The sequence below is a fragment of the Cuculus canorus genome, chromosome 2, assembly GCF_017976375.1.
Source record: "Cuculus canorus isolate bCucCan1 chromosome 2, bCucCan1.pri, whole genome shotgun sequence".
Taxonomy (NCBI): Eukaryota; Metazoa; Chordata; class Aves; order Cuculiformes; family Cuculidae; genus Cuculus; species Cuculus canorus.
Genome location: NC_071402.1, coordinates 32,667,050 through 32,692,468, shown reverse-complemented (window position 1 = coordinate 32,692,468; position 25,419 = coordinate 32,667,050). Strand labels below are relative to the sequence as shown.

Sequence of the window (25,419 nt, the reverse complement as noted above, 5' to 3'; positions counted from 1 at the left end):
CAGTTTGGTGGTAAGAATTGACTACTTGAGTATGAAAAAGAACTTTTCAAATCAAATATGTCTTTAGATAGTTGTACGTCTGAAGATTAACTAGTGGAGCTAGCTTTGAGAATTTAACAGCAATAACTGTTTTATTCTTACACTGGGGGATGGAAACAAGAGTTGAATTTGATTGGTACGATCTTTTCATTTCTTACAGTATCTTGAGATATTTCAGTAAAAAAAGTCACTGCTTGAATGTGATTTCTTTTTGGATCCCGTCAAATATTTCAAGGAATAGCTGTAGGTGATTGGAAATGTACATATATATTTAACAACTAATGCATTTGGCATTTCTTTAGTAGAGGCTGTTTTGCTGTGTATGTGAAAAACTTCAAGTGCTGTTTGTTTCATACTTGCTGTCTCCTTGTCCTGACATCTATATTGGTTCTGCAAGTACTGCTAATGTGACAGTATTTCTTGGATGAATTTATAACTATATTTTTATGAAGATGAGTTTTCATGGCACTAAGCAATGGCACAATGAGCAACCTGCATTCATTTGTGCCTTGCCACACATCTACCAGACTTGAAATTCTTACACAGTGCCTGCTGCTGCTGCTACCAGTCACAGGGATTGTGAAAAGGATGCATTGAGAAGGCACGCTGTAGGTCCCTCTATACCTTTTGCAATGGCCAGGCTTGCTTAAACCTGTAGACAAATAGTAAAGCATGACTTGGCTGCTAACCTGTTTTTCACAACACATCTAGTAGAAGCTGTGCCACTTAGCTAATTACACATCTCTTGCATGCATTTGCAGCATGCTCTGGTCATTCAAGCGTTGCTTATGGAAAAGAAATACTCCTCACCACATGGGACCTCTGCATATGGAATAGACAGCAGTGAACGCGAAGCTTTTGCATGGCAAAGGCCCTCTTCAAAATCGTCATGCTGCTTACCTTGAAGCCGTGGTCCTATAGAGCTCCAATTCCCACGCCCAACACTACCCATTGCCTCTAAATTGGCCCTATTCTGATACTTTGGGCCAATATGGAACAAATAAAGGATGGATCATTATTACTGACAATGTAACAGTCATAGAGATGTTTGAGTCTATTGTGAAAACTGTCCTGAAGCAACAGCAATTACTTGCTCTCTCAACCTATTTTTCAATCATGTGATTTTATGTGGGGCAGTCCATGGGATTCACAATCTTTGGTAGGAGGCAACATAAAAGGAGGCTGGAGTTATCAATAAATAATGCACTCATATAATTCGGGCTCTATCGAATTACAGAGACTGTTTTGTGGATAAAATAATTGGCTGTGGTAGTTTCTCACTCATATGAGAAACTTACCTAAATACAAACAGACTGAAACTTTCTTTTCAGAAGTATTTTCGGAAAAGCCTCTGGGTTTGTATTGCAAACACTGTCTCTTATGCCTTGTCACGAGGCACGCATCTCTACCCAGATAACTGGGTCTCACATAGTATGTTCAGGCATTCAGTCCCTTGTGTGGTTCAACGCATCTGAAAGTAAAATGAAGATCAGGAGTGACAAACTGTATATCAGCTTTCAGAATACCAAGCCTATTGTTGTACCTTGCTGCATCATACACTACAATAACTAAAGACCTTACATCACAAATGAGTAGAACAGGAGATGATTCTGGCAGACTAATCCTGTAACAGGCAGTAGACTGATTTAAGGCACAGCAAGTTTCAAAACTCTTTGAAAGTCTTCAGTGCTAATACAGGTTTTAGTCTAAAAGTCAATATTGCCACAAATAGTACTTACTGGCTTTGCCTGTTGCAAAAGGCACTCACCTAGTTGCCCAACGCTCAGTGATTGTCCTGCCTCTTGGCAGAGAAACCTGATCACTGCTGCATGCTGCATTTAGGCCCCAAACAACAAGAGAATTAACTAGAGGTCAGCCTAGCAAACTTCTTAGGTAATCAGGCATATTTACTTGAAGACTTCTACTGAAAGTATAAGGTGTGACTTTTTTTTCCCCATTAAGACAATGCATCTCTCAGGAAGACCCTCGACACAGTTATTGCACCAGAAGTACTCTTCACAAACGTACAAACAATCTGGAGATGCTAGGTTGGACTACTGCCTTGGCAGACTGTGTCCTGAAAGTCTAGTTAGGTGAGATCTCTAAACAAGATAGCACAGTAGCTACTGGAAAGTGTTTAAAAGCTAGAGGACATGTCAGGACACTTTAGTCTGTTTAATCAGAATTGGCAGTTCTGCAGTCAGAAGTTAGACAGAGGGCTATAATGAATACGTAAAACAGCAGAAGAGAAGAATCAGTCTCTCTCCTTCTCCTTAGATACTCCAACATGCTAAGATTAGTTCCCTGTAACAGCTCTTTCCAATACAGCATAATGCAAAGTGGTTACCAGACTGACAACCTCTTATTTCCTGAAATATCTTTGAAACACCTCCCTAAAAGTAGACCTATTCCTTTGAGATGAATGGTAGCACACTGGTCAACTTCACAGTACTTAGCACCAATGTGTTAACCAGACCCAGGATCAGAAGGGAATGCAGCTATATATACTTCATACTAAAGGATGAAATCACCTGACAGCCAAACCATTGAATAAGTATAAAAACAACAACAACAAAAGTCTTTTAGGAAAAAGGTAAACTTCAGAGCCTCCTATTGAAAAGAATTTTTTATTTGTCAATTCAATTTTCATAAGAATGATACAAACCAGAAAACAATTGTAGTAATATTCTCAAAAAATGACATTCATTGTATTGTATTTAGGAAATATATTTCTAATATTTCTGAACATCTTCTCTTCACCACTTTGTCCAGATCATCCTTGACCATCGCATCTCACACTTATGGAAAAATAAAGAAATATTTCCAGGTAATGCAGAAATCAGACCCTATCCCTGTATTTTCTTTCACAGAATATTGAAACTCCTGCTTTTTAGTTGTCCGTAAGATTACGTAACCGAGACCTCTCTTAAAGCAGATAGAGATGGAGTAGTGACATGTTGTGGCAGAAGGAAATAGCATTCTCTGACCCCTTTTATCTAAATGTCTCCAAAATTACACCTCATGACAACTCATAATTTTCATTCAAATGAAGATATAAAGTTTTTTAATATTTTATTAATATAAATAATCTGTTTCAATTAATGGCTTCATTTTTTTGATTTCTGATACAATGAAAACATTCATGTAGTACAGAAGGACGCACAACAGAGCACAAACAAAACCGTTAATACAGGGCTGTAACTCCTATCCAAGACCGAATAAGAGTTCTGGTCCTTTAAATTCTAATCATTTTTCCTTCCCAGTGATGCACATGACTGTTCAGAAGCATATTCTCCTGGTAGCTGAAATAAAAGGCTGCTATGATGATAAACTATGAATGCTGAATTTGGGATTCTGTAGAAATCTTAATAAAAAAGGATGGGTAAACAGAGAGATAGCAGAAATGCCAACAATCTATTAATAGCTTTTCCCAAAGAAATGTGTTAAGTGATGTGGAGGAACAATTCATACAGAATCACTTCAGGACCAGCAACTTCTGGACATTCTCTAACAGACTTGCCAATTTCGATACTTCTAATAAAGACAGGTGCTGGTTCAAACGGCAACTGTGAATAACAGAAATTTGGCAGGCTGCTGACACACACATTTGATGGGAAATAATATATTGCAGCACAGTATCTGGAAGCAGTCGCCCTGAAGTCTCTTGTTGACTCACAGTAGCAGAATTAATGAAGTTTTGGGCTGCCCAAAGATACTTATGAACCCACTAACTATATTTAATTGCATCAGATGAAAGCATGTGTCACTCTAAAGATCAAAACCTAGAATTTAAGATGTTCAAACAAATAGGCTGGTGGGTTGTTTTAATCAAGACACCGAAGAATGTAATAAAGCATTTCATAAAAGTAGATCAAAGATATTAGATCAGTTACCACACTATTTTTGGGACTGACTATTGATGATAGCCAATCAAGAACAGAGCCATCATAAAGTAATTTACTCAAGTTAACCATGTAAGTTTTTGAAAATTTGATTTGAGAGCCAAAAGAGGATGCAATGTATTTTTGTGTTAATGAGACTTCTGAGTAACACTTTCTGTTAAAAAAAGACTGCAATTTTGAAAAAAAAATAGTATCTTATAAAACCAGGTCAGTGTTAAAACATTGCAAAGCCAGAGAAAGCAAATAGTAATAGTTAAAAATAGTTAACTATTTGTTTAGTATCTCTATATGTACATAGCTGTGATTGATCTTTTTTCTGTGTAGTAGTAAGCTATTAGCGAGTTTGACCATATCAAACGAAGAAGAGCGGCAAGTCCCAAAGACAGCATCTTGTGAGTAAACAGTTTGTCCAGTGTCTCTGACTCAGAAGAATGCAAGTTACCTTTGGCAGTTGCCACATCCCAATGGTGACGGCCTGCATCCCACAACTTTATAGGGAAGTAGTGGGAGGTGGTCATACATACATCACTGAAGATCACAAACGTCGAGCACGAAAATCAGTTCTGTCATCTCATGAAGGTTTAGAAAGTGCACTGTATTTGCACAGGAAGTGGTTATATCTCCCATAGGCCCATGTTATCTATGGAGTAGCTATCTGTCTACCAGACGGATAACTTTAAGCTTTTAGTCTATTGGTAAGAGGGCAATTCTGAGGTAGGAAAAGTATGTCCTGCTATGGAGGATGAAAACTACTACTAAACTCCTGATGTCAATTGATCTTACATCTTTCCTTTTTTTGCAGTGGAACACCACACTGGGAATCCAAATTTCAAATTATTCTTTAGGCATGACAAGAACAACTTTCCCACTAAATCCATCTACTAGCTAAGTTGGTAATGGTAGAAGCTTTTACAACAGACCTGAGAAAATCCACAAAGTGGGTAAAAGTGTACTGGGCACCTACTCCACCTCTAAGGAAAGCATATAGCATGCAGTTAGTAAGTGGCAGGCTGACAGATTTGAGATCTAAGGGATGACTTGACAACACAGGGCTACCAAACTGGGATAAAGTAGTCTGACAGAGCAGAAGAGCTGGTGAACTCCTTTCCTTTCTTTCCTTCTGAGAGGCAAGTTGGCACTGTTACTCAGTAAAAAACTAAGACTAGTAAAGACATACGTCAGAACACATTACAGAGTCTCCAAAATCATTTTAAGCTGTTTACAATAATTTCTGAATTTTCCTATTAATGTCTGCAACATAATATTTCACAGACATTTCACAGATCAACCCCATATCAGGCATGCAATTCTGTCATTTCGATTTTATATTTCAGTGGCTGAAGACTGTGTACCTCTGAGCCACATTTAGGACAAGTAAAATATATATCAAATAAATAGTTACTTTTAATACAGTAGTAACAAAAAACATGGGAACAGCCTATGGTATGAGGCATTGTAGGCCATTCCCCACATAGTGAACATTCCTTGCAGTGAGCTGCTAAGGTGTTTTCACTATTGGAAAGATCTGTGATAGGCAAACACCAAGAAGAAATTTTAGTTTTTAGTTTCTGTACATTAATAAGTGGTAGCAGATAGATCAGAAACTCAGCAAAGCCATGCCATAAGAGCTCCCTGTTCATGTATTCAAATCCTACCTGACGAACACCTTGTGGTGTGCAAAAAACAGACCTAATTCCAAGAATGCGTTCTGTAAGCGTTGCATATGTTCCTTTCTGAAGAAAAATCAGAAAATTTAGAAGTCCACAAAGTTTAAGAAGTCCAGCTGCAAAGGTAATATAACGCTTAATTTTGCAGAAAGATTGCAGTTGACGATTGCTAAATAAATCATAACATCTTTCTTCCAACCATCTTCCACCAACAGTAAAAATAAGATACCATAACTTCTGGTGTTTTCTCAGAGGCTGGTATTTCTCTGTTTGTGATAAGTCATTCTTGTACTGAATATTCAGAATAGCCTGTCCCACAGTTGCATTCTTGGAATAGATTGTGAATCTCCATAATATAAGCCATAAAAATGCTTTTACTTCTGGTTCAACATGAGCCAACACCCCTGGTTTAAATCCATGAAAACAGCTGGTGAACTGGGACCACACTAGTTGTTCCAGAGCTTTGTTTAGTTCAAGAGCATCAAGCTGACTTATTCTGAGCACAGGATTGACACTCTCTTCATTTCCAGTGCTGGAGGCCATGTCTTCACAAAGAAACTTTCTAGGAATAAACAAAATTGTTTTTAGTTTGAGCATTTCCCATTTCTAATCTTATTAAAGACAATGAAGTTGTAATATACCAGCAGTAAACAAGAAATAACAAAAATCCTTCTTTAGAATGCTACATTAATACATTACAAGCCCTTTCACGAAGCTTTACATTAACAGGATAAAATTTCAACTCAAGTTATATTGAATTATTACTCACAAACTGTAAGACTTGTATTTGGTTATAAAGAAGAGTTTAACACCTTTCAAATATTTAGGAAACTCCACAGAGTTAATATTCCACTGTATAAATTAAAAAAAATATGCTGGGCATAATTGTAATATTCAACTGGACCTTAAAATAATGAGAAACAAGAATTGTTACATTATATGATGTTTTATGGAGAAATAGGGAAAATGAACATAGTAACTAAAACCTAGGAGATAACAGTGGAGTGGATAGAAAATATTGCTATATGAATACTTCAGTAGCTGCAGCTGAAGGAGAAAAAAAACATAGAAATACTAATAAATTTAAGGATTACATACAGAAAGATATGGATGAAAATTAAGGAGGGAAAGATAAAAATAAAGGAAGTGATTTGTTTAGAAAAGAATCTTTATATAAAGATTAAAGAAATATTCAGTATTCAGACATAAATTATCACACACTACATAACGGAAGCCTGCATATATTTTCTAGAGTCTTCTGACAGATGTGGGATTGTGCTACTTGTCGTATAACAAATTTCCTGGCAAGACGATTAATGTATAATAGCAACTTCAACAAATGCATACTCTTTTGCACAAGCATTATAGAGGAAAAAAAAATTAAAATACTTGGTGTAAATGTTTTTGTATCTGGAATTCTGTGACTAAAAAATAAACGCAATAAATTGCAAGACCAAAATATGGGTAATGCTTCAGTAACACAAAATTGTGAGGTAGTTGATTTTTTGGTTCCTTTCATCCACATAAAAACCCCAAAGTAGCACAGGAGTAGTATATTTCAGGTAGTATACAACATATCTCACTTTCTAAACCAGATTCTTTGCTTAATAAAGCAAGGGTCAACAGTCTTTTGAAGAAAGTACAGAAGAAGGTACTTCAAATCCATATAAAGCGAAAACCTTCTATAACACAAGATGACTTTGAATACAATATGCCCTATAGGATCCTATATAGGAATGGTTGCTAATGATGCCGAGAATGCTAAAAAACAACCTCCTTCAAGTAGCCGTTTGCTGAAACAGAGTGCATCAAGTTTTAAAACCCAGTATATAACATTATTTGTAGCATTCCTGCTGTTTTCAATACCTGTAATTAGTCATGTCTGTAAGGAAGATACCATGTAAAGCTAACAGGAAATACGATTACGTTCTTAATGTACACTGTACAACAGCAGTTTCCAGTTAACCAAGACTGGCTACATGGGTAGGGCATACAATAGCCCCACTCAGTTTCTTTAAACTCTTCTTTCCTCATTAGCAAGCAAAATAGGCTGAAGGTAGTACAAGACCACCTCCTCTGGGCAAAGAGCTATAGGATTCACCGCATCAACCTACAGTGGCCTGACAAGCCAGTTTATAAAGGTATACAAAGGCAGTATGTCCAAGCCTGTCTCACACACACTTCTGTCTTTTCTGTAGTAAGTACTGCGGCACAAGAAGCATGGTTGGAAATCATTATCCCGTATTATCCCAACAACTTACCTCTTCCATTTTGTGATCAGAAGGTCAATTCAACCCTCACTAGATCTTGCCATATCACATTAAAAAAGACCCAGCTCCAATGACTATCCACCCTCCTACCCTTCATCTTCTTATCCTACTACCATTTTAGGAACCACAGCCTCTGATAATTGTCCGCTCTGGAAACCATCACTCTGGTTTAATAGTATTCACTTGTAACCCCTAAAAGTCTAGTGTCTTCTTCACTTCTGGTAACACTGTAGTCTCTTCTACTCCTTTCAGTCCATTCTACTTATTTCAGTTATCTTCCTACTAGTGTTCTACACCATTCCCAATTAAAAAAAAAAAAATCCCCTTTTGAAATCCTAAAGTAATTTGAAAGGGTCATCTTAGTAGACAAATCAAGCAAGCTGTTTAATAAGACTATTTTCCAACATCAGTTCAACCATCTTTTCAAGCTGTCTTGCATTACCCCAGGTGCTATGACAAATTCCTGTTGCAGATCTCATAAATAATCTAGGCTGAATCTGTGCAGATATTTTTTCCGCCAGCATAGCCAGATTATCTAAAGAAACCAGCAAGCGAAGAGCAGGTCATCAGGAACCTCTTGATGTTCAAGGAAAATGTGTCAAATACACAGAACAACAATGGATCACGAAATACACAAGAAAACCTACTGATCACTATAGGTTAGACGCTAACTGACTGCACAGCTCCTTTGTAGAAAAAAAAAAGGACTTGTGGATTGTGGTAGGCAGCAAGCTGGACAGAAGTTACCAGTGTATCCTTGTGGCAGTGCAGAGCATTAGCATGCACATAGCTAGCAGACTGAAGGATGTACTTATTCTCCTCTACTTGCCATTGTTAAGCATATATGTGGGATACTATGTCCAGTTTTGCCTCTTTTCTACAAAAGAAACGTCAACAAAATGAAAAGAGCCCAGCCACTCATGTCATTAGGGAGCCCTAACACCTGATACATAACAAGATTATTAAATATAATAATCCCTGGAGATTCTAAAATTTCAACCAAATGATCTCCTAAGCTACCTGTTCTGGCATTGAAATCATCCCAAATTTTCACAGTAGGATGGACTAGATGTAAAGATCTTCCCCGGAACATGAAGGTTGACTTTCCAAAAAATCTGTGCATGCCTCATGATGTAATATAATTGATTTGTGATAACAGATTTTTTTCATAACCCTGTAAGGGACTTTATTTGAAAGAAATTACTTCAGTGAACCTGTCAGCATAGGTCAGAACTTTGTATACAGAAAATGGGAACCAATTCTGAACCAACAAGTCCAACCACTGTTTCCTATCCTTCAAAATTTTGCAAAATTCAGCTTTTCAAAATTCAAAATCCAAAATTTTTCAAAAATCTAGAATCAAGACCATTTATACTGTTCACCTGAGACATAACTGATAGTTCAGAAAGAGACATTTTTATGTCTTTTATACAAACTACATGCAAAAGGAAGAACATGAGAGAAGAATATAAGAAACTTGAAATTACGTTTATAACAAACCTATGAATGCAAAGCTTTTCTTTTGATGAACAATTAGTTAAACATTCTCAATTAAAGCAATAAAACTGGATATTGTTCTAAAGGTTTTGGTTGCTAAGAACACAAGCCGTGGCTGTGAGCTGGACCCTGCAAGTTACTTGAAGATCATATCCCTATAGCTTTAATTTTAATGTCTAAGCACATTTCAACGTGCTTACTGTTATGTACAGTTTTGCTGTACACTATGCCTGCTTCAGAAAGGATTTAAGGTTTTACTGCTCTTTCGGGGTAGATACTTACCTTCCCATAGTCAAACATTAAGGTAAAATTTGAAATCTGTATTTCCTATTAAAAATGTCTGCAAGTGCCCTAATGACCTAGGTAACAGCAATTGCTTCTTTGAATGAAGAGTTTTAAATTTTATTTTTTCTCTATTTTGCTAAAGTAGGGAATTGTCATTATATTATTTATCGTTGGTGTCCATTTTACAAAGTGATACTAAAGGCGTACATTTTACAAAGTGATAATAAATAAAGAATAAATAAATAATAATAAAGTTTTCCTTTTAAAAATTATTTCCGCTATACAAAATCCTTTCAGAAATTTGCTAGATTTTTCAATTTTACTGCTTTCACAAATAGTGGTCCTGGAGTAGGAATAAACGAGAAATATTCTGGTTTGAAACTAGGTAATATACACAGCCTGTAAGTGTCAACACATTTCACCTGTACTTTTTAATGTTATTTTTGCAATCCCTAGTCTGCTGAGCCACACAAACTATAAAGACAATGTTGGTTTTCTTCCATGTTTCTGTATTAAATTCTATTTGTGATGTCCTTACTGTTTTAACTTTCTTATTTGGTCTGTTTTAAATTATTCAGTGATGAAAGAGAAAAATACCAGTGCTCAGTTAAAGAGTGCTCAGTTATCACCAGGCTTAGCATACACAATCAGAACTGAACAGTAAAGGTATCAGATGAAGGTATATAATAAACCCTATGTGTGATTAACTTGTTACATAAATATACTTTAAGACAAAACACTATGGACTACAACTTGGAATGTTCTCCCTAGATTGTACATGATCACAGATATGGCATAGAAAAAAATTAATAATTGCCTCCTAGAAAAAGGAAAAAAAACAAAACCAGGGAATGTTTCTTTCTTACATAATCTATATTTTGCCTGTTGTGTTTTGATTTTTTTTTTTTAGCTAAACAAATGAACAATCCCACTTGTACAGTATACTCTGCAACAACAACAAAACATACTGTATATCACCAAGGAAAGAGGAATTTCTCCTGGTATGTTAGTGCTGTTATTGAGCATTGTACAAATTATGAATGAGTATATTTTATTTGGAAACATGTTATTGACAGAAATCTATCAATAGTAATGTGAGTATTGTCAACAACCTGTCAATATTAATGTAATTATGATTAAGGGGATAACATGGATTTTAGCTATAATACCAAGTAACGTCTCCTGCATTGCTGCTATCAATGTAAGCATTATTATTGACCTGTTCTGGGACTATCAGTACGAGATGTATTACCATGAGGCATATTTGTCAATGCATTCTGCCCACAAAAATTCTACATTTAAATTTACAGGTCTGTAAACTTTGCCTGCAGAAATATACAAATCCAAGTAACCCCTAGGGTACCATTTTTTCCACAGGTCTATTCCACTGTAGATGAGCAATGAAACACTTTCTACTGTCTCACTGTTACTGCAATTCCATTCCCTGCTTTTCTAGCATAATCTTTAGAAGAAAAATATATATACATATATTATAAGCATATATTGTATGGATATATACATAAAAAATATATACATATATTATATGCATATATTGTATGTATATACACATACATTATATGCAGAAGTTTCAAAATATTTTGAAGTATGATTTATCAATACACTTTTTGGGAAGCCAAATAAAAATATATTTTATTAAGTTAAAAATTAACTTTGTACCTTACTGCTCTAACTTAAAATTGTATTTAGGATGCCAGAAGTAAGACCTCCATTCACTTCACTGAATTCATTATTTAAGTATTTTAAATGATCTCTTCTGTACAGCCAAAACATGTAGTCTGAGCACTTTACTTGTGCAGACCCACAAGAGACCACGTAATCCTAACTCAGCATGAACACAGGCTCAAGAACATCTCGACAGACGTTTAACTACCAAGAAAGCTGACTTCACTTTCTCTAGTCTGTTCCAGTGTTTTATCACCTTAATAATTAACAATTTTTTTCTTATAATCTAAAGCATCCTTAGCACAAATAAGGATGGTTTTCATTCTGCAGGAGAAAACAATAGAGAAAATTTCCAGTCTGTCTGTATCAAGACGAAAAAGCAATATTGTGTGTGGGGACCAACTACATGTGGCAGATTTGCCAAAATAGACAATGATCTCTTTCCTACAGCATCCCTGTTATGATCCTCCAGAAAGTACACTTTTTTCAAGAAGCATGGTTAGTATCTACCTTGAGGTCTACTATATCCTCAGTTATTTTTTCTGTCATTTTTCTGCCTGAATAATTTTGTCTGTATTGTATTCATGTATTTGAGTTTTTACTCTTAAACACAGTGCTTCATACTTACTTAAGCACTGTTTTTCAACTTGTTAATTTCAGAGAATCTCTCCAAATCCATCAAGAATATTTTGGATCCAGATCTTATGTTCAAAATCAAGATAAAACCCCCAAAACTTTCAATCCCTCTCCAGCTTAGCATCATTAGTAACTTCTGTAAGTGCACATTCTCTTCAATCATCCAACTCATTAATGCCTTTTCATCTTGACAACTAATTGCAGCTAATTATTCTGTAAAGGCTATTTTTCAACTTGATGCTGACAATATCAGCATCTAATGGAGATAGCATCAATATTATGTTTCACTAGCTTGCTTATGTAGACTTTATTAAAATCAAGCTGTATTTTACCTAGTTTTCCTCTTACTTACTAAGCTTGTCATCCTTTCTAAGAGGAGAAACAGTTGAACTTTCTTAATGAACAGGTCATGTCAAACCATACTGGCTGTTTTACTATCTCTCTTCTGCATATTTTTAGAAACAAATTAATTGCTAAACTATTTGCTTCTGAATCTTTCTTTGGAATCAAAACTGACAGCTTCAATAATTCCCTTAACAAAAGAATACAAAAAAACCACACACATACAAACCCATTTTGCTGGCTATTTCCACCCTCTGGGACATTAAATAAATAAATAAAATCAGTGGTGCCTAATTCCTCAATCATTCTAGGATGAATTTTATTAGGATTTGCCACTTGAGCACATCTATATTAAGATTCCTTAGGCTATTCTTTCTGTGCTTTGGTTCCAGTCTTATTTCCTGTCTAAGATTAATTTCATGAAGCAGCAGGTCACGATATATCTCTTTTATAAAGTATGAAGAAAAGAATCAGTCTTTGAAAGTCTGTTACTCATTCTCATTTCTTATTTAATAACAGATCTAGGTAATGGACCTATCCCTTTGTGCCTCCTCTTACTTAAGATTTTTGGACCCTTTCATTGAGTCTTTTCTTGTGCTTTGTAGAGCCACTTATTTTATTCTTACATTCCTATGTTATTCCTTTACATTCATCCCTAATCATGTTGCATTATTTTTGCCTGGACAACTCTTTTGATTTCCAGGCCACTCAAGTATTCTTGATATATAAACTCTCTTTAACATTCATTATTAGTATTTTAGTTTATTACTATAAACTAGCTCAACACAAAGAAACAACAGGACGTACACTAAAGATAACAGATTTTTTTTAGCCTCTTCAGCAGATTAGGCTCTGGCAAGTCCCAGCATACAGATCTATGGCCCAGACAGGACTTTCTGGTGGGCATGCTAGAATCAATACCATCTCTGGAGAAAAAAATCACTAACAGTTCCTCTTTTCTTCGGAAGCTACAATATATTGGGTATTGTGCATTCAATGTTACTCTGTGTGTGTGAGAGAGCGAGCAAGCCATACTCTCGGTCTACCACCCCTCCTTTTACATCCATAAAATTAGGATATCAACAAATAGCAATGAAAATCATCTTTCCACTCACCACAAGAATGTTGAGATTTTCTTTGTAATGTAAGGTGTGGGGTTTTTTTGGGGTTGTTTCTGCATTTGCGGTTTATTTTTTTGTGAAAATATCCCATTTAACTGTTCTTTTCAGCTCATCTAATATTAAAGGGCATCTTAGATGTCAATTTGAAATCAATAAATTTTAAATTTGAGAAATCAAATAATATGTATCCAGTTAATTTTGAAATCCTCCTTTGCATCAACTCTTACAATAAAACACAGAACCTGGAATCCAGCTGCTCAAACCCTCGCATTTTACCATTAATTCTCTTCTCGTTCATCAAGAGTAGAGAGAAATATCCTCAGATCAAAATCTAATTGGAAGCCCCAACTGTATGGTATCTTAATCACTGTAAAATTAACTTATCACTAGATCATGCTGTCAAATAACCTCACAAAAGATTGATTTTGTATTACTGTCTGGATTTCCACGTACCTCAGCTAAGTACCTATCATTTTCTAAAGAACAAACTGATTCTTAAACTGTTTGGAATAACTACTAATACTAATTGGGGGGAAAAAAAAAAGAAGTAATACACTGCAATCATGGAAAACATTATTTCTTTCTTACATTCCTGGGAGGCAGGCCTTTTTCAAAACTGACAAAATAATGGAAAACACTGAATGACTGTGTAACAACCCGATCCCATAGATTAAACTAAGATGGTCACTCCAGAGGGCTAAATGAGCAACTAGTAACAAATCCGAGAGTCTTGAATGCTAGTTACATTGAATGTCAGAATAGCAAGTAGAAGACAAAGATACATTCAAATCACAGGCTGCTTTTCCAACTTTAACTTAGTAAACCTAGATTTCATAAAATAGGATACAAGAGATTAGCCACTGCGGAACGCCTGGAGACAGCAAGAAAACATAATGATACCTTATTGATTTATCTTCCACATGCTACCTGCCAGAGTCAAAATATTAGGGCTTTGAGTTACAAAATCAAAACCAGCTCAGAAGAGCCAGAATTGATACAACAGTAATGAAGAGCAGTAGGAAAGTGCTGCACTGTTAGAAGCTGTACATCAGTCATTTCTGTCAGTATTTGATGGAAACTGAAAATCCCATGTCAATGTAATATATTCTCTCAATGAATGCTAGCAACCAAGACCATTATTGGCCACCACTAAAGATACGCTGAATGCTAAGAGCTCCCATGGACTTTAACAAACTTTGTTAAATGTTAAATTTAAGACTACAAAAGCACATTTATATTCCCCATAGCCATAGATAGAATCATCCTACCAACTTTTTGCATATGACCCTAATTTTCCTATATTACAATAAATAGGAGGATAAATGTGTAACAAGTCATACGTTCAATCACTATTCCTCTTTAACTCATATCACACTTCTTTTCTTCTCCAATCTTATTTCCTTTTTTTTTTTTTTTTTTGCCATTCCTCTCCTTAGGATGTCAACTTGCCAACTCATGTCTAGAGGGATGTGTCATTTCCATTTGTAAACTCCTATTCTCTGTCGTCCTAAATGAAATCTAGCCGTGTTCCTTTTAATTAAATCAGTGATGAAAGAACCTAAAAGCTCAACAAAACAAAGCTGCATCTCAACTTCAGGCTTTTCAAAAACTGCTGTTTCAAAACACCTCTTGAACACTAAGCCAAAATATATGCCTAACATGGAATACTGACTCTTTCTTCAGAACCAGGTAATCAGAATTACCTAGAGATACATTTGCTGTAGCTAAATGAAAATGGAGGGTTTGGTTGGAGTAGTTTGACGGAGTTGGGACTGCGACAGTTAACTAAGAAGGAACAGCCCCTTAAAAAGTACAGGGAGCATCTCTGATCTAATCAGTAACATGAGGTATAAGTGCATGGGAAAGATAAAGATCCCTTGTGTAGGTCTCAACTGTTGATGGCCGCAGATGACAGGAAAAGCCTTGTGTATGAAGCGATTTTGGTTATGATGAGGATATGAGGTTCTGGTACAAGGATGGGTAACTGGAAGTTATATTGCATTGCCTGTCTAAAAGTGTGAAGCTTAGTAGATGTGCCATCCTTTGTGCTGTAGGTGAAACATCACACTGTGGCAGAGGTATGCAACTCCTTTTCAGAATGGTTCAAAAGCGCAACATGAATACATGACTGTGAGCTCACTGTGGGCAGTTAGAGCCATAAGACTTCTTTTACTCGTTAATGTTACTTAGCTGAAAAGTTGGCCTTTTGTTTTGTGGCAGACAGTATCTGCTTTTTCAGTGCTATAAGGCACTGTAACTCACATAGCCTTATTTGTCAAGCACACTGTCAATCCAAATTTTATGCAAATTTTAAGTCATCTAACTTAAATTCCTGTTTCACAGCTCTGTGTTTCCATTCTTCTCCTACCTGCCTGCCCCATATAAATGGATCACCAGGCAAGTATGGAGCTGCCAGGATGAAGATTGAGAAGATATGTAAAAGGGATTCAGAAGCAATGCCTGTTCTGCATACTCAGATACAATTTGCCACAGGTGGCAGAACCTTGGACTCTTGCATTAAGCACCTTAGCCTAATCATTTGTGAAACAGTCATTGCCCAGATTTTATTCCAACTTTCTTCTTTTTTACATACATATGCATACCAACTCCACAATCATTAATATTCAGTGATATGCAAGTGTAACAATACTGATCCAAGTACTACACTGCAGAAACATAAAATCCTTTAATTTTTATTAGAAATACTTAATAGATGAGAGAGGTAAAATCTGTCCTAAACGCACAGCTAATTCATAATTAACTTCTGTCCACATCTGCAGCAAAAAGAAGGCTGTACGCAAAAGCAATGTTGTTACAGATGGTACATATTTATGGTATGTTAAAGTCAAGAAGGCCCTGCATCAATAAAAAGACAAACCTGCTTAGCATTACTTTAAAGCTTTGGCCTTGTATTATATGGTCCAATTTATAAAGAATAGGATCCAATTATAATCATTATCTTTCAACTGGTAGAAGGAAAAAAAAATATTTACTTGACATACATGTCTAATCTTTTTGGCTTTGTGTTCTAGAGAAACATAAGCTGATGCAATTTCTGACAGCTACAGTCACTCCCTCTCATCTTCATTCAACTGTGTATTGCCACCTTATTTTACACACTAGTGCCAATACTCATTTGACCCTCTACTGAACTGTTCTTGTATGCTAAACTGGCAGGAAACAACACTATTTAAATTTATTTTTCTGCATATTTAGTACACAAACAGGTCAGCAAAGCACCCAGTAAGATGTGTGCAGTAACAGTAAAAACATCATCAGGGCCAGGAAAAACAAGTAGTCATAAAAGTGGCTGACTTTGAATCTCAGCATCATACTCTTACATCCACCACTAGTCAACAGCAAGATAGAAAAATCAAGCCTTTCCTCTGACTAGAACTGTTCCTATGGCCTTCAAACATGACACCCTGAGTGTGCAAGAGTAACACCATAACACTGTAAATATGAATAATGAAACTTTTTGCTGTCTTTCAAAAATGAAAAGAAAAAAGAATAAGTATTTGTACAAGTCCACTGTAGGACTCATGAAGACTTGCAGGTGAGAGGCTACTACTATATGATTCCCCTTTAGTGTTACCTTTTTAATACAAGTATATTTTGAAGTGTTTGGCATACACAGTGACTAATAGGGATGCTGGGAAAATTAGATGTGCTCAGTGTCCCTGGATCTTGACAGTTTTATTACTTGGTAATTATAGTAACTTTAAGCTCACAAGGGAAGACTGATACGCTTTCACCAAACTCTCTTCAATCCTATAACTTCATTAGCATTTTAGAAACCACTGGTACTGTTACACACACATATTACAAGAAACAGTTTAGAATAGGGATAGCAATTTCCATGCTAGACAGCCTGAGCTGTATACTGTGACAGCTTCTACAATGCCTCTGCAATTCAAACGTGAATTCTCCTTCATGGTTTAAGTTATGCCCCACAGTATCATAGCCTTATATTAATTTCCTTTCCAGGAAAAGTTCCTTTCTCCTTGCCAGCTCTCTCCTGTGATATATTTTGTCAGTTCCTCTGCTTATAAAATTAATAATATAAATTTTTGAATACTATTATTTTTAATGTATTTTTCAAGTTTCTTTCTTCTGAATTTTGATTCAGATTATTTCCCTTTTTTTTCTAACCCCATTGCAAGTATTAGCAAAAATGGAGAAGGTGGAGATAAGCAGCGGTAGAGAAAGCATTTTCAGAGAGGTTGTTCCCAGACAGCTACTGATAGAAGCACAATGAATATCAGGAGTGATTCAACCAGCTTCTAAAGGCCAAAAACATCCGTAGGCCATGTCTTGCAGATAAAGGAGGAAGTGCCCAGACCCAGCCAGAGACAACCATGAATCAAGAGTTGTACTACTGCCATAATTCCTCCCTCTTCCCTTATCACATATTTGTCCTTTTTCTTCCAGTTCAAAGTTTTTTATTTCTCTTTTTACTCTTTCTTCCTCTGAAAAAATCTGCATTTAGGCTAAAATAATCTGACTTTCAAATTTATTGCATTCCACCTCCAAACAGAGATAGCATCGTTTCTGTTCGCCTTCTCCTGAAGATTTTTGTAAAGTTTAGATATGAGCTAATTATTTATTTAATTTAAATTTAAAATTTTATTTGCTGCTTTGAACTTTACTACTTGAAGAGTACAGGGAGTGCTGTGAAGCAGGTGGTGTTAAGAGCATACTAATAAGTTAAAATGAGATTTGTAGCATCACACTCTTTCTCTGCCGCCTTTACTGGTCTATGTGAAAGAGTATATATTCTATTAGGTCTCAAAAGACCTTGTTGTCTTCAACATCCCTCACCAGACTCAACTCCATGCAGGCTTTGACTTTCCTAATCACATCTCTGCACATTTAGACACTATTTCTGTGTTCCTCCCAAGTTACCCAATCCTGCTTCTGCATACTTCCATTTTATGTCTGACTTTTGTGATGAGCACCTTGTTCATTCAAGCAGGGCTGCTGGCATTTTTGCCTGACTTCCTGCTTGTTGGGAATGGACTGCTCTTGAGCTCTGAGGAGGTGATCCTCAGAGTATCAGCCCGCACCCCTCCAGGGCTTTATCCCATGGGAGTCTTCCAAGCAGATCACTGAAGAGGCCAAAGTCCGCTCTCCTGCAGACCAGGGCTGTGATCTTGCTTTCCACTACTTAAACCAGGGTCTTGGTGAAAACAGGCACTAATATCAGTAACCAATCGAATAAGAAATAGATTACACAAATGTCTGCCAGGGACAGGCACGAGTTAAACTGGAACAAACACATTGAACTTCTTTATTAAATAAGTGTTACACTGAGAATCTTCAAAAAAACTCTCTGCCCCAAATCCATTAAATACCTAAAAAGTTTTAGAACCCAGATATTAAAAATAATGTACTATATCTTCTTCAGACAGACCGTTATTCCAGAGCAAGCTTACTTGTAATGTATGAAGAACATTTCCTATTAAACACAGCAGTATCTTTCAATTAAAAAAACTTACTAATGTTTGTTTCTTCTTATTTTTCTTATTATTACAGCACATCATGCTTACATGCTAATTTTGTGAAGTTGTATTTATGCCTAAAACTTATCTGCATTAGCTGAACACAATTTTCCTTTTTTAGATCTTCTTGATTTGTGTTCTCACTGAATAAATATAGAAATTGCAACTGCAACAGTGCTGTGGGGCTTTTTTAATTTTTTTTTTAACAGTAGGCATTTACAACCATATCGAAATAAAGTACCTAGGTAACAAGATACTTGCATTATAACCTCAAATTGTTGATTAATTTGTCTACTGTTTAATTTACTATTAGTATCCCTTCAGACATCTGTTCAGCTCCTCCCTCCTTCTTCTACCCTTACTGTCTCTGAACCTCATAGGTTTGATATGGCTTTCATATGTTTAAAAAATAGGAAAGACAGTCCCACTCTCTCCCATTTTGAATATATAATTTAATAAGTTTTTCCTGAAAGATCATGTTCTTCATTGCTAGATGCAGATATATGTGGATACTGGATTCAGACATCATGCCCTACCCCTTGATTTTTACATCTTGAAGAACCATTTTGCAATATATATTCTGGTATTGATAGTACATAACTATAAACTTGTTTCCTTCCCTCCCAAATGTTCTCTGTATAGTGGTCTTCAGCAATTTTCAGAATTGTAACTTTAAAAAACTATAAAAGATTAAACACAAGAAAAGACCCAATGCCCTTCTTGACTTACACCACAACATTTGATGTCAAAACACAAATGGAGGTGCTCGCATTAGAAAAAGTGTCAAAAACTATCAAGAGTATAGAAATTAATTTTCCCATTGTATTCTACAAAGTGTCTAATGAACTCTTTATATATTACCAATAACTATTTGCAAGTTTTAATTGAGTTTTATTTAGTCTGTCACAAGACTATTCGCTTCCTACATGTCCTGAACCACTCTAAGTATCAAAAACTTTCTGTGAGTCACTACCTTCTCCAACAAAATAAATGATAAGTACAGTCCAAGAGTAGGGAACAATAAAAGGAATCTGACAGGAGAAAAACACAAAGTTCTCAAATAAGCAAAATCCCCTCCCAAATCTAAACACCCTTCTTGCACAAAGCAGACATTCCATATATCTAGCTTAATCCTTACTAACTCATCAAACTGGGGGATACCATTCCGCCTACCTGACAGCCGTTCGGCTAGTGGATGGATTTGTAAAGCACCTGAAAGCCTATTACTTGGGAAATTAAGTGTTTTAAAAATAAATTACAATGATGATATTTTATATGCTTGTACTGCCGTACTGAGAGCTCTAATGGTAGCTACAAGAGACTTGAGCGTGAGCTGATTCAGATTCCAGTAATTTCACCGCTGTTACTTTGCAGTTTTCAACACTTCTAACTTCAGTAAAATATACTTTGCTACTCACTCAGAGATATGACTAATTTAAATTATTTTATAAATTCCATCAACACTAAAAGTTTCACGGAAGCTTTAATGGGGACTGACTTTCTTCATTTGGCTAACAGGAAAAACTCAGCAAATAAAACTCCGCAAGTTTGAACCAAGGCAGATCTAGAAGTTCAAAGGACTTACAAATTGAGGCAAAACTCTGAGCAAAGAGTTATTTCAGCTGTCTTGTCTCCAGATTAATGTCATATCAGTATGCTCTGTACTCAACATATGTACTCAATTCTTACTTTAAACGCCGCAAATATATACGCAGTTCAACCCAAAAAAAAAAAATCAAGATTAACCTCATAGCTTGGGAACCAAGACTGGGAGGGCAGAGACAAAGACATGGTCATAGAACACGTTCTAACCTGTCAAAGTGAGACAAGACTCAACTCAGTCGCTTCACTCAATACAAGTGGATGCAAGCTCATATACTGACAGTTTCTTACTCTCAGTTGGAAAACATCAGTGTGCAAGAGTGAACAGCAAGTTAACAGGAAGTTTCTTGTGAAACTGAAGAAATCCGCAGTGGAAATCTTTCAATTATTGACTGAGGCTTATGGTGAAGAGATCCCAAATATCAAGTCAGTGCTCAAAAGGAACCCTCTTTTTGTCAGCAGAAGACGTGAAAGCAGAAATGGAGGTCCTCACTTTCTGAAAGGCTGCTGATCTGTGGAATTGTTTTGAATGTTGGCAGCATCATATGCAGTTATGTATCATCTCAGAAGGGAACTATTTGGAAGGCAATATTAGTTGATTTTCTTATTTCGTTAAGTAAAAACCATCACAAGTACAGTCTTGTCTTTTTCTGTGTCAGACCTTGTGTATATATATAGGTGTATATATATATGAAACATTGCTTTTTTAAAAAAAATATAAAAATTATTACTTATAAAAATACCTAAGCACTCCACCTTTTTTCACCCTTCCACAATATAATCAGATTGGTAGGCAAGAAAGGGGATGTAAATACAAGATCCTTGCAAAACCTTCACAGACAATAGCTATAAATGTTTTCAAATTTTTCAAAAAAATTTTGAAAACATTACTGCAGCATATAGCATAGCAAAATATTGGAAGGATTTTCTTTGCAGAGACTGAAATTAGTTCGAACAAACCTATTCATAGCGTATTCTGTCATGCACAGTATACAAGTGGTGAGCTATTCTCTCCAAATAAATGGTTCATGGAGAACATAAGTTTTTAATTCCAAAAAAATATTCTTACTAGCAACCACAACAGGTGTTCCAATACTGACATGTTCATCTATTTCCATTGTAAATTCCAGAAGAATTAAAATACAAGTATCCCTACAATTCTCTTTACACGATGCACCCTACTGGTCTATTCCAACAAAAGAATTCAGAGGTATGAATTGTTACTTCTCTGAATACCTTACTTGCTACTCTAATTCAAGTCCCAGCAATCACAACTTTAGCTGTTTTCCTACTGATTTCTTCACTAGATAGTGACGATGGACACCATGAAGTGAAAAATAAACAGCTAATGAGTACAAACTGAAAGACAAAGAGGAAAAAAAGTTTCTAGGAGAAAGCACTGATAAAATAGATCATAACAAAGAATAAAAATACTAATAGCCTTGAAGTGAACTCTTTATCAGCAAATCGTTGCTGAACTGCATGTTAATAATGGTTTCAAATAAGTTAGACAAGAACTAACTGACTTCCAGCAAAACCAAACAAATGGTTAAATATTTTGGAATTGGATTTTGCTACAAACTGGGCTGACCTTGATGAACAATTCCCTCCAATTGACAGGTGAAAGACAATACAAGAAATATACATAGGGACTGAAAGTAATATACAGTGCTGTGGGTTTAGGTATAGACTATATCATCAATGGAATTCATCTCTCCACAAAACACATTTGCCATTCAGACTAAAGATAGATCGATTTTGTGGCAAACTAATGGTTTGTTATTTACACTTACAAGCAGCACAAAACTGGATTAACAGACAGACGAAAGGAGCCACTGTCACCTTTAGCAGGCAGTACCTACAGGAAACCTTGCCACCTACAGCGGGCAGTCATAGGTAAAACTTATGGAATCGTAGGATAGTTTGGGTCGGAAGGGACCTTCAAGATCGTTTAGTTCCAACCCCCCTGCTATGGGCAGGGACATCCCACTAGATCAGGCTGCCCAAGGCCCCATCCAACCTGGCCTTGAACACCTCCAGGGATGGGGCAGCCACAACTTCCCTGGGCAACCTGTTCCAGTGTCTCGCCATTCTCATGGTGCAGAAAATCTTCCTAATGTCTAGCCTAAATCTTCCCCTCTCCACTTTATACCTGTTCCCCCCAGTCCTATTACTACAAGCCTTTGTGAACAGTCCCTCCCCAGCTTACTTGTAGATCTTGTAGACTTGGATATCTATAAATGGTTCACTTCATCAACTGACACAGGATAACAATTCAAACGAAAACATCCTTCTGCCAGAAGATTATACTCTTTTCTCTATAGGGAGAACATTCCCAGGCTCCCTCCTTTCTTACCTCACACCCTGGGCCTAGCTGGAAACCTGGCACTCTTCACATTGCAATGGACGCAACAGGAGAGCAAAGGCAGCCAGTGGGACTCTGGAAACTGAGGCACCTGGAGAGAACTTGAGGCCAAACACCAGTTCCCATAAACACAGAATCACAGAACAGTTTCAGTTGGAAGGGGTCTTAAAGATCATCCAGTTCCAACCCCCCTGCTATGGGCAGGGACATTCCACTAGATCAGGCTGCCCAAGGTCCCATCCAACCTGGCCTTAAACACTTCCAGGGATGGGACAGCCACAACTTCCTTGGGCAGCCTGTTACAGTGTCTCACCACTCTCATGGTGAAGAAATTCTTCCTCATATCAAGACTAAATCTGCCCCTCTCCAATTTACACCCATTCCCCCTCATCTCATCACCACAAGCCTTTATGAATAGCCCCTCTCCAGCTTTCCCGTAGGCCCCCTTCAGGTACTGGAAGGTCACTATAAGGTCTCCTCGGAGTCTTCTCCAGGCTGAACAACCCCAACTCCCTCAGCCTACTCTCATATAGGAGGTGCTCCAGTCCTCCGATCACCTTTGTAGCCCTCCTCTGGATCAGTTCCAACAGCTCCCTATCCTTCTTATGTTGAGGACTCCAGAAATGGACACAATATTCCAGAGGAGGTCTCACAAGAGAGGAACACAGGTGCAGCATCCCCTTCCTCGCCCTGCTGGCCACGCTTCTTTTAATGCAGCCCAGGACACGGTTGGTCTTCTGGGCTGCGAGCGCACACTGCCGGCTCATGTCGAGCTTCTCATTGACCAGCACCCCAAGCCCGTGGCCGGGAGAAGGGTCCGGAGCTGCCCCGGAGAAGCCGCCCCGCAGGCCCCGAACAGGCAGCCCCCGCGCCCCGACCCACCTGGACTCTGCTACGGGCTGTCTCCAGCTTCCCAGGGAAGACCTATGGGGATGGAACCCCCTCGGCGTCTCTGCCCTCTGCCACCGTGCTGCCGCCCCCAGCCCACCAGCAGGCCCCGCCGGGCCATACAGACATTCCCATCGCCCCACCCCCCCCGCTGCCTAGAGCGGCCGCTACGCGGGCATTCGATACCTGAGGTAATCGCCTAGAGTGACTCGCCAGGAAGTACTCCGGGAGACAGAGACGACGCGCTAGAAGGGCTCCCAGGAGGTGTCCGCGCAGGGGTGACCCGAGGGCGGTTGGACTGACAGGCCGCGCAGCAAATCAGCGCTCGGGGGCGGGGATGAGGAGCCAATGGGGGGCGGAGGAGGGGCGGCTGAAGGCACCGGGGCTCCCGGGCCCCGGGAGTGGCTGAAGCCTCTCAGGGAGAGTGGACCTGTGGGTTTCATTAGATTCACCTGATGCTGGGGTGGAGGCCCTCCAGCTCTGAGGGTGGCGCAGGGGCGGCGAGGCCGAGGAGCTCGGAGTCGGGAGTAGCCCGGGGTGCAGTCGCGGCCCCTGAGGGCGACGGGCCTCTGTAGTAAATGCTACAGACATTTACTGCTAGGAGTTACAGGGCTGAGATAAGAAAACCAGAAGGCTGTATTTACTTTTGACTTGAATACAGATTTACTGGTTCTGGTTCTTCAGATAAGTTGCTGAGGTTATCTATAGCGAGGAGGCTGTTGAGAGGATTCAGTAAACACCTATTGATGCATTCTATACCAGCACTTCGCTAATTCACAGCCAGGAAAGTAGGTAGCACTCTGGACTATTTGTGATGTCACAAAACACGATATAGCCATAATATTCATACTTAGTGATCTTGGAAAAACATTTTTACATGTAATTTTACATGTAATTTTCACAGTGGTAAAGAATCTTCAAAACGGATGCCTAACATTATTAGCAGTGGGTAGTTCCACTTTTAGAAGAACTGTGAAGTGAATAAGGCTGATTCATATGTCTGATTTTACAAAATGGGGATTAGATCTTTTAATGCCAAAACTGCATTTTAACCAAAATGAGGTAACTTGTATCTTTTGAGCTTGGACAGCTCTTTTGTTTCACAGAAAGACATTATAGTGGGGAAAAAAAGCTTGACCAGTAATAATACAATCACCTCCAAATGTTTAGGTAGTCTACTGTCACTACCATATACACCAAGGTGTTTGGGGTGATTTTTGCTTTGTTTTTGAAACAAAACTAATCATTTATTTCTGCCGAGGATTTTAAATGAATCGTGGAATGAATCTTCTATTTACTGTCATTTATTTATCAGTACATATTTGAATTAGAAACAAAGGAAAACACTTCACTGCGCAGGGGACTGTAAAAAGCTGTATCAGCACTTAAAACCAGTATGAAGTGAGACACTGCGTGACATGGGCATACCAGAGAAAGGCAATAGAGAGCCTGCAGCTCAGGACTGAAGCAATGTGCCCTTCCTTGATGTGCCTGAAAGCTGTTGTGACTGTTTCTGGGATCCATGTTTTCTAGGAGAGAGGTTGTTCCCTAGCCTGTTTCTTGCCTGTGCTTTGATCTGACACTCCAGATGCAGCTGACAGCGATGTCTGTCACGTGAGGT

At 37.7% G+C, this 25,419-nt stretch overlaps 1 protein-coding gene across 6 annotated transcripts; it reads right to left on the bottom strand.

Moving 5' to 3' along the window:
* Nucleotides 1-3,094: 3,094 nt before the first annotated feature.
* Nucleotides 3,095-24,095, bottom strand: PEX2 (peroxisomal biogenesis factor 2). 6 transcript variants are annotated; one of them, XM_054060309.1, is made up of 3 exons: nucleotides 23,985-24,095; nucleotides 22,902-23,011; nucleotides 3,095-6,170 (listed from the first exon to the last, which is right to left on the bottom strand). In XM_054060309.1, the coding sequence occupies exon 3, from the start codon at nucleotides 6,149-6,151 to the stop codon at nucleotides 5,237-5,239; it is 915 nt and encodes a 304-aa protein (XP_053916284.1). In that variant the 5' UTR covers nucleotides 6,152-6,170; nucleotides 22,902-23,011; nucleotides 23,985-24,095; the 3' UTR covers nucleotides 3,095-5,236. The 6 variants fall into 6 exon arrangements, with proteins under 6 accessions (XP_053916284.1, XP_053916287.1, XP_053916285.1 ...); XM_054060312.1 differs by having other exon boundaries at nucleotides 3,095-6,166; XM_054060310.1 differs by lacking the exon at nucleotides 23,985-24,095 and adding an exon at nucleotides 23,468-23,570.
* Between the last annotated feature and the right edge of the window lie 1,324 nt (nucleotides 24,096-25,419).

What these genes read in the sequence shown, in the direction of transcription:
- PEX2 (XM_054060309.1), bottom strand. Translation starts at nt 6,151, where the DNA reads ATGGCCTCCAGCACTGGAAATGAAGAGAGTGTCAATCCTGTGCTCAGA.